The 10921-nt window shown below is 36.6% G+C and overlaps 1 protein-coding gene across 1 annotated transcript; it reads right to left on the bottom strand.

Moving 5' to 3' along the window:
- Positions 1-5390: 5390 nt before the first annotated feature.
- Positions 5391-10479, bottom strand: FBXL21 (Putative F-box/LRR-repeat protein 21). Its single transcript, XM_007461386.1, is given in 4 exon segments — positions 5391-6034; positions 6380-6551; positions 9519-9641; positions 10114-10479. Coding segments are annotated over 4 exon segments (1305 nt in total).
- Positions 10480-10921: the final 442 nt, after the last annotated feature.

Genomic DNA, 10921 nt, shown 5'->3' with positions numbered 1-10921 from the left:
AACATGATGAATGCAAGAAAGAAAAAAGCATGTTGGTTTCAACTCATTGCCACTTTGATGTTTTGAGGGTCAATTAATCTCTCAGGTCTGATCTGTAATCTATGGGATCTGGGGTGTGTTTTTCCTTAAAGATTTCTCAGTCCTGAATACATAAGATAAATAAACATGAATTCAAACTGGTCCCACTAGCTTTCTGCTTGAAAATAAGAAAAAGCCTGAAGTGTTTTTAGGGTACAAGAATAGAGTGTTGTACAATGCTAGACACATAAACCTGATAAATATTAGGTGGATAAACTGGAGGCTTCTTTTGAGTTAAGGTAGTAAAGAATTTCAGCAATAGCCTTAGGTTTGTCAAAGTGCTTGGAGGGTGAGGGGTTTACACGGATAAGACAGAGTTTGCTGGTCTTTATATCCACACATTCCTGTGCTCTATCTAAGCAGTTGATCTTCCAGGTAATGAATGACAGCAGTCCAAGGTAATATGGAACATTCTAGATTTCAGAAAGATTGCATTACAGGGAGTACTAGAAAGAGAAAGAGGGCTATCCTAACCTGAAGTATCTCATGAAACCAAGTCAGTCAACCTCATCTAGCCATACGCCTATCATAGCTACTGATTCTTACACATCATCGTATATCCTTATTATTCTTTCCTGGTTATGCTGACAACAGGTACAAAGGGGAAATAAAACCATATGAATGTTCAAAGGATGAGAAATAATATGGCTCTGTAGATTTTAGGCAGTCAGTAAGAAATGAGTAAGGTGAATTCATCATTCTGGAAACTTTCTTCATGAATTTTTGCTTAAACTCTTTGGAATGTAGAAAACTCCAGTAGAATGACTCCATTCCTAGTGTAGATATGCTATAGGAAATGCAGTCAATTGAACATTTTTTACTGGAGGGAAGTGGCTGCATTTGTATACAAGGACGTAATGTATAAGAATGTTCATGAATCACTATTTGTCATAGCAAAACCTGGAACAACTCCAACGCTCACCAATAGGAAGATGGACAAATTGTGGTTTAGTTATAGATGGAATATTATACTGCAGTGAACCTCAGCTAAACATAACAAAATAGATGAATCATAGCAATATAATTCTGAGTAAAAAAAAAGCCCAAAGGATCACATATAGCATGATACTCTTTTTATAAAGTCAAAACAATTAAAGCCAAAACATAATTTTTAGGAACACATATACATATGTGATAAAAACATACAAAAAGGAAATCAAGCAAATAATGAACACTAGTTATCTCAGGACTGGATAGGGAATGACCACACAGAAAAATTTAAGTTACTATCAATGCTGTAGTTTTATGGTTGGGAGGTGATTTCATGAGTATTTACTATTATGAAGAAGATGTTATGGAGGCAACAGGACTTACAGGTGGGTCTCCAGGAAGAAGAAAGAGTCAGTGACGGCTCTCAAGACAGTATAGAGTCTATACAACACAATTAGTACTTTCTCATATCCAGTTAGATACTATTCTCTACTATGTCATAACATCTTATACAAGGCTAGCAAATTAAGACTTTAATTTTTGGTTAAAAAGAAGAAAACTAGGGCTTCCCTGGTGGCGCAGTGGTTGAGAGTCCGCCTGCCGATGCAGGGGACGCGGGTTCGTGCCCCGTTTCGGGAGGATCCCACATGCCGCGGAGCGGCTGGGCCCGTGAGCCATGGCCGCTGAGCCTGCGCGTCTGGAGCCTGTGCTCCGCAAATGGGAGAGGCCACAACAGTGAGAGGGCCGCATGGCGCAAGAAAAAAAAAAAAAAAAAAGAAGAAGAAAACTAGGGCTTCCCTGGTGGCGCAGTGGTTGAGAGTCCGCCTGCCGATGCAGGGGACGCGGGTTCATGCCCCAGTCCGGGAAGATCCCACATGCTGTGGAGCAGCTGGGCCCGTGAACCATGGCTGCTGAGCCTGCGCGTCCGGAGCCTGTGCTCCGCAACAGGAGAGGCCACAACAGGGAGAGGCCCGTGTACCGCAAAAAAAAAGAAAAGAAAACTATAACACCAGCACTGTCTGGTTTGATCATCTACCTTACTCATCTCCTTAGTGCCAAATAACTTTAGATTGTTTCCAAAGATTATATTTGTTTTCAACGGACAAAGGCTGTGTTCCCATTGAGATCACAAAAAAGGAAATAGCATACAGATTTCAAAGGCAATTTTAAAAGGAGCTCTAAAATGTTTGAACAATGAAATATATGCTTAGCCTTCTAAATAATCAACCTTCTGAAGTGACTGTTTTAAAAACCAGACTCATTACCTGGAACGGAGAGCTTCTCCAAGGTAGAGCAAGAACACTGCCTTCTGCCTAGCTTTCCACAAGCACTCTCACATCTGTTGAATGGAAATGCAAACTTTAGACTAAAGGACTTCTTTCCTAGGAATCACTACAATACAGCGCCCTCTGGTGCATTATATCAGAGGTTTTTTTTGTTTGTTTTTTGTTTTAATTTCCTTTTCCTTTAGGTTTGAGTGTTAAAGTGTTCAGTTTAAAGGATTGTAAAGGTTCAAATGACAGAGAAGTAATAGCCGTGAGTAACTTAATTTTCTTTACTGAAGGTGATTATAATATATACTTAAAATTTTGGTGTGAGATATTAGGTTAAATGACTATAAAATCCATTTTTATTTAGAAAATGTTTTGAGTTTTCTAAAAGAAAGTAATTTAATGAAAGAACAAGATAAGTGGCCAATTTAAGAGGCCAAGGCTAGAGAGGGAAGATTATTACCTCCTTGTGGCAACACTTATCACACTTAGTGCATATTAACAACAATACATATAACTTTAAAATCTGCCTATCTCCCCAATATTTAGTAAAATACAAATGAGGCAAGCAAGGCTTATAAGGAAGGAAAAAAACAAAGAGAATCCTATTTTTGTGTCTCTTCAATATAACCTACAATAGAACCTTTTCCCCCATTCTCTCCCTTTACAATTTGCCCACAGAATTATCCTAACTTTTCCAGAAGCCTCTAACACATGCAGAAAAAAACATTTTAAAGAACAAGTTTGCTTACAGAACTAAAATATTTTTCAAAGGCTAACGCTTGAAATCCATCTAATATTGAACTCACTCATTTATCTAGAAACCTCTATTCTTGGGTAAGCAGTACTTTTCATGGACTTCCAAAGTAATGACGACATTTTCATTCGATGGAGCAACAAAAATGCTCAACTTCCTCATCTTGTTTTTGGCTATCCTAAAATCTTTGCTCTTCAATTTATCAAAAGTATACCAGATCAACCAGAGTCATTTAACTGAGCTGATCAATTTTACTCTGAGTTTTGTTCTAAGAGTCACTGTAGCGCTTAGCTAACTAGGTTTGAATACTGGGCCACCAAAGACCAATATTTAGAGCAGCAACTGCTCATTCAATGCGAAAGAGGCCACTACTCACTCTCCCTCCATGCTAGTGGGCTCACCTCCCTTCTCTAGCCCCTCTCTGTTTTGCTCCATTATCCTCTAGTGCAAACACCACTGGCATTCTATCACCTCACCATTCAGGTATATACACTTAAAGTAACACCAGGTGAGATTGGAGGTTCATCTCTGCAGTGTTTCCACCACTACTCTGATCTTCAATCAGACTGACCTCTCCATCTCATGCTGTTTCCTTTAAGGTTGTTTGTCCTGTGGTTCTAATCAGACTTTAAGCTCCCTATAATATGCTGCTTCTGCACTCTCCTGAAATCTCAAAGTATAAATTACATGATCTGCAATAGTAATAACTATCTTTAAGAAATGGGTTTTATTTTTGAACCAGAAATATCGGTCCCACAAGCATTTATTGAATGTGTTCTGAGACTTTCCAACACAAAGGTGAATGAAATGCCTGTTCTCAGACACACAGTAGCAAAGACCGTGGTACAATGGTGAGAGCGTATGCACAAGGACAGTCTCTAAATAAAGGGATATGAACTGTGCTACTTTTTAAAATCACCATTTAGAAATAACAATATATTTTAATTCCTTAACAGATGAGAATATTTAAAAATTTTTTCCTATAAAAATATTCAAAACTGGAAAATAATGAACGTATTTCAATTTTTTTAGTTTAATTGACTTCTTAGAAATTTAAGGTATTGGGGAGAGGACTTAGAGGAGAAAGTCTGAAAAAGAAAGTACTTATATAAAACTTGCTGAATGCCTACTATGTGCTAAACACTATGCTAGATGCTGGGGATACAACAGTGAGTAAAACCCAACCTTGATCCTGCAACGATGGAGCTTACAGCACAATGGTTGAAGCAGAGAATAATCATACAAGTGAAGAGCAAATTACAATAGTGATAAGCGCCACAAAGGGAAATCACAGAACACTGAGACTCATGGAGGCTTCCCTGAGGAAATGACATCTAAAGGAAAGAGGGAGCAAAGAGAGTAACTGAAGTAGAAAGAATATGCACAAATGCACTCTGACTAGAGGGTTCATGGCAGTCTTAAGGAACTGAAAGAGAATGGGAGCAGAAAGGCAAAGGGCACTTGGTAGGAGAAAACAAGGTCAGAGAAGCAGGGAGAAGCCAGACCTTGCAGGGTCTTGTGGGTCATTTTAAGGATATATGTTCACCTTAAAGGCAACAAATACACAGCCGTTCAAGTTTTAGCTGTGTTACTAATTAAATTCTAAGATCACTTCTGCAAAGGATCTGGCATAGTTTCAGATACACAGTAAATATATTCAGTAAATGCTGATTCCCTCCCAAGCACACTCTGAAAAATTTACCTTTTTATCTCAGTAGTGTATTTAATCAATTAGCAATCACAGTATCTTTAGAAAATGAATTAGCATTATTTAATTTTAATCTAATGCCCATTTTCTCCCAAGTAATATAATAAAGTAGAATTCAAAGTGCACTGAAAATTAGAAGTTATTTATTGAATCATAATATGATCTTATATAGTGCTAAAAATGGAGTACAATTAAGCCAGCCTCTGTATCTATATTTTGATTGTACTCTTAGTTTTTAATACTGAATATTTTGTAAAATATATCAATACCAAGATGAAACAAAAATGATTAATATAAAGTTGTAAATGACATAATTTAAGGGATCCAAAGCTCAATATTATAAATTTATTTAGCAAGCCAAAATATACCTTCAAGGAAGGCTGAGGAACTTATCTAGAAACCAACTGTTTCTATCAACTATCTAATACACAATACAGTGTCTGTGCGCTATATACGGTTTCTGTCTTTTCAAATTTCTCTTATTTTCTCAAATGTTTCTGCTGTAATCCATTAAGACAGTTTGAAAACAATAAAATATTTTACCTAAGACATTTCAGCAATGCATCTTAAAACTTACATTTGCAGAGACAGAAAGAAGCTAATCTTATAGATTAAAAAAAAAAAGTTAAGAATCTTCGGTAATCAATTACCAGAGAGGCATGACATCAGGGAACCATACTCTTCCCAGGTATTTGGAGACTTCAGCATGAATTTCATCTAGGCTATAATCATCATCAGGGATCAAAACTTCCTCCATGACAGACAGCTGGGTTAGCCTTCTCCCACATAGTCTTACAAACTCAATGAATGCACGGCAGCTAACTTCACATTCACTGAGGCCCAAGGCTGTTAAGTTTTTACAGTGTTCAGCAATACAAATAAGTTCATTATCAAGAGCCTGAAGACCGTTAGCACATACTACTAACTCTATTAGTCGTGGACAGTTAAGACCTATCCGTCCTAGAAGTGCTTTGCTTACGGAACGACCAAAATAAAGGTGAGTAACAGGGGTTTCTTCTTTGAAGAACGTCTCCAATTCCTCTTCATATAAAAAGAAGTACATAACAACACTGACTCCAGGGGAGTGTTTAATGAGCACATCCCAACTTTGTTTTTTAATAGAAAGAAATTTGATTTGTCCAGGATTTTCACTCACAACATCTATTCGAAGATGCTCAAGGTTAACATGGGTCTCACTTGAAAGGGCCAGGAGAAGTTCATCACTTAGCATGTAATAATTTAATGCCAGTTCTCTAAGACCTTGACAATGGTCAGCTACACAAAGGACTCCTGCAGGAAATGGGGAAAAATCCTTAAACACAAAGAATATGGATACTAATATAACATTTTGTGAATTTAAATTTGATATTATTCATTATTTGCTAAAACAGATGTAATGATTTCTGAGGAGATGGATGCCAAGATATATATAATTATACATGTAATAAAAAATATCCATAACTAAGACACTCCTAGGAGAAGCAATTTAAACTATACGTAGCTTATATATTAAGAGGTCTTTTGAAAAAAGATTAATGAATTATGCCTCATAAGCATGTAGTTTTCAATAGGAAATTGCATTATTACTACGACTATAATAAAAAACATCATGCAAGCTTAAAAAATATAACCTACCATCAGATGAAACATGAGGACAGCTACTCATTTTGAGGCGTCTTAGAGTATCACTATTATTGGCCACAAGAATCTTCAAAGAAGGATCATCCACTGGTGTGTCTTCAATTTTGATTGATGATAATGATTTTGAGTTGACAAAAACAACTGTAAGTGCTGACACAAAATGAGACTAGCATGGCAATAAGAAGAAAATTACCAAGACATTATTTAAACATCTACAGCTTCAATTAAGTAATTCATTAAAACTACTTATATCAACATGCTTACACTAACATAATAAAAGCAATCAACATATTACTATTTTTTACAGTGCCATTAGCCAGTAGAAGACATTTCTATAACAAAGTATAGTTTTATACTTTTACCATTAATAAATGGAATGGTGAGAAAGGAAGAAATTTCAAAGATTTCATAAACACATCTTCCAATTATTTTCAATCTTAAGGATTTGTTTTTCAATATTAAAAGGATATAATCATATTTATTTCCTAGAATAGAGGTAGGCAAGTTATGTTATGGTCCACCAGCCAAATCCAGTCCACAGCTTGTTACTGTATGACTCATGTGTTAAGCGTGGTTTTTACATTTTCAAATGGTTGAAAGAAAATTTTTAAGGAGTAATATTTTGGGATATGTGAAAATTATATGAAGCTCTTTCAGTGTCCATAATTAAAGTCTGACTGTAATACAGCCATGCTGCCTCATTTATGTAATGCTAACGTCTGCTTTCACACTACAGTGCTAGAGGTGAGCAGAACTATATCACCCACAAAACCTAAAATTGTGCTTTCAGGACGTATTCAACCCCTTAGCCTAAAAGAAATAGAAATCTTATCTGTTTTATTCACTCCTGTATTTCCAGCACCTGAAATAGTATCTGGCACACAGTAAAAGGTCAATATTTATTGTTGATGAATAAATGATGTCATATTCTTCCAAATTTTTTTCTAGCAAATTATCTAAACAAAGATACAGTTTGAAAACTTTCTCTGTTTTGAAGATTGACAAACTAAAGCTTATTTACAGTTTGACTTCAAAATGGATGGAATTTCACAAGTTTTCAGATCCAGTAGTTTTTGACACAGAAAGTCTGGAAACGATATCCATGCATGATCATTTTTCCTTTTTCAAAATCAACTTGGATTCTATCAAAGGCTCTATTGTCCCTATCAGAATGACCAAACTGGTTATACATCTTAATTCATTTATAACAAAACATTGGCTTATACTCATTGTAAACTGATTTACACAAATTTTTAAATGGTGGACAGCTAAACCTCTTTACTAAATTTTATGGTGCGAAAAATCATTAGAGGAATAGAAAGAGATCACTCATTTTCGTTAAGAAATATAAGGTTTATTTTCCTTTTAATCAACTCTCACCCAACTCTTTTAGTACTGAAGGACACATTTAAGCATTAGAGTACATATTTCATTACAGTAACAATATATTAGTTTAGTACTTCTTACACCTAGCAAAATGCTCTATCTTTACATTACTTTCCCTCAGTTTACAAATGAAAAAACTGAGGCTCACAGAGATCCACAACTTTGCCAGAAGCCACAGAGCTCATTTCGCTGTGGAGGCAGAGCTTGAAATGAAGCCTGCTCATCGCTGGTCCTCCACTCTGGTGACCGCACCAGCTAACCCAGAAGCTAGCCCTGGAAGCTGATGTGCAACATGAGAGACAGCCCAGAATCTAAGAATTTCAGGTTGATCTGATTCCCTAGCCCATAAACAAGGAAATAACTATTTAGAAGTAGTAAGTTTTCATCTGGTTACTTAAATTACTTGAATCCCCAAAAGACCCATTCTTTTCAGGCTAGCAGAAATGCCTGCTAGAAGAGAGCCATGACCCAGTTAACGAGAAAGGAGATGCTACTGTTCCTCTGTCCTCTTCCACAGGAAGGTTTCCATTAGCCAGTTTTACTGACAACCATAGTTTAGTGCTTATTACATATCAGGCACTATTCTAATTCTGGGTTTATAATGGTAAATAAGCAAAATAGAATCCCTGCCTTCAAGGAGTTGGTTTATGTTTTCTGAGGAGAAGAGAGTAAACATGTTAAATAAACAAGGTGATTTCAAGCCCTGATGAAGGATATAAAGAAAATAAAATACTGTAATACATTAGTGAGTAACTAGAGGAGGGGGTGTTGTTTTAGCAAAAGTGGTCAAGGAGGGCCTCCCTGAGGAAATGGCCTTCAAGTCGAAGACAGAATGAAGAGAAGACAGTCATCAGTTTCTGTGGCAAAGACTGCTGGTTGCTTCCTAGGAATCATCCGTCCTTTCTTTTTTGGTAATCTGGTTCCAATTTTTAGCTGGGCACATTGCCACCCAGCTAAAAGACTGTCCTGGCCTCCCAGAAATGTGGTGTGGCCACAGAGCTAGGCTGGCTGACAGACAGAAGCACCATGAGGTACTTATGGCTAGTCCTGTGGTCCTTACAGCTTGAAAAAGGAGAGGGCACACCCTTCTCCCCCCATTTCTTCCCTCCAGCTGTCTAGAACAGGGACGTGATGGCTGGAACTGAGAAAGCCATCTTGGACAATGAAAATGAAGAAAACACCTTGGAGAGAATGGAGCACCTAGAAGGGGCATGGGTTCCAAACAACTTCATACCAGTTATGGACTGTGGCACCTGTGGATTTCTTTACTGTAAGAGAAATAAACCTCAGTCATGTTTTCAAGCCACTGCTGTTTTAGAATTTCTACTGTAAGGATGCAATCATCATCCTAATCAGTATAGGACATTTAGTTAAACATTATATTGTTCCACCTCCAATGGAGAGACTATAGAATTACAGGAAAGACACCCACTATTGGCCCTACACACTCTACATTCAAAGTAACTAAGTAAACTGGCACTTGAAAATTCTAAGTATAACATCTAACTTTTATATTAATGACATCTACTGTGAAACCATTACTAAAATTACAGAATATATCTAAAGAATGAAACCATGCATCAGCTATTTCATCAAAAATAAGTGCTAGTCAACAGAAAATGGCTTTAAATAAATATCTGAATGCAAGTAGGGTTATGGTCTGTTTTTAGGAATAGAATTATTTTTGACTAGTTGGACAATATTTAAGAATTTTAGTAGACCTCACAAAAATGTCTAGCATCTTTACCTTTGACACATTCATAAAACTTGGCTTGGCCATTGAAATCAAGCCCAAAGTCTGTATAGAACAATTTACCAGCTGAGCAAGTATATCACAGGCAGCTTCTGCTGATTCAGTACTACTATCAACCTACAAAGACAACTTAAAATCTTAATTTCCTGAATATAACTTATCAGAAAGTTATTGGCAATATAATTATTTAATAGAATTCAATTGCAAAACCGTACTTATCCCTTCAAGCTATAAAATAAATTAGAATTTTTTCTCTAATACACGCTATCTCAGATAAAAAATGAAAAATAGAAATGATGACAAATGAAACTTCTAAGCACTTTAAACTTTCAAATCTTATTTACACTTTCAAATACAATTACCTGAATTTTAATAATGGCATCTACATGAAGGAAACTGAAGTTTAAATTATTCAGTTATAGCTCAAGTGCTACACCTAAATCTATGCAAGTAACAACAGAGAAATAGGAAATAGTTTGGGATTAAAATTCTGCAAAATTCATTGACTGCTTCAATATAATGATCTAGTTATACACAAATGTCAAGAAAACCCAAGTCATTGTTTTTATTTAATGCTTATTTTTCTTACCTTAAAGCTGACATACTGGAGATGGGCAGCATGCTTTTTAATGATCTGCTGAATGAGATCAGGATGAGTGGAGTTAAAATATGAGGTAGCCGACTTGTTCAGTTCAAACTCAAACTTTCTCCAAAGGTCAGGAGTATGAAAAACTTCATTCCATCTCCTACATACAGAAGATGCCCGGGCCCGATCCATTCAAGGAAGATACTGAAAAATGCGTAACACTACATAGTGAGGCAAACTCCCCCAGTCTAGAAGGACGGTGTATGTATGAGTCTGGTTGAGAGAAGAGTAGAACCCAAGTTTAGGCTGTTTCACTGCTGGTGAAGACTGGACAACTTTATTCACAACAGATAAATTGTTCCTCTTCATTCTGTAAACATTAAACCATGTTAAGTGACCATTTCCCCCACATTTCCATCATATATTTTTCTTTAATTGTATGGAATAACAACATTAGAAAATGAGAAACAGTTTAAGACAATTTTGACAAGAATCTTCCACTTTCACGCGTTGATAGGTACCACTATGTGCTAGGGATACAGAGATAAATAGGAGGGGACCTGCTCTCAAAGAGCTATGGTGAAACGGCAAAATATGGTGATACATGCCATCACTGAAGTTGGGACAAGCTGCAATGGAAGATTAAGGGAAGGGCATGTATTTGAGTTTGTATGTGGGAGGGAGTGGTTGGGTAGGCTTCCAGGAGGAAAGGTCCAAGGAAGCAGTGTAAGTGCCAGGTTTATTCCTCGTCAATGACTGTATTCTCACTATCACACTGCAATTGTGCTAAGAACTCCCAGGGGGCCTGGGA

Source organism: Lipotes vexillifer, unplaced genomic scaffold, assembly GCF_000442215.2.
Source record: "Lipotes vexillifer unplaced genomic scaffold, Lipotes_vexillifer_v1.1 scaffold217, whole genome shotgun sequence".
NCBI classification, from domain to species: Eukaryota; Metazoa; Chordata; class Mammalia; order Artiodactyla; family Lipotidae; genus Lipotes; species Lipotes vexillifer.
Note: the sequence above shows the minus strand (reverse complement) of the source record. Positions and strands in the feature narration are given on the sequence as shown.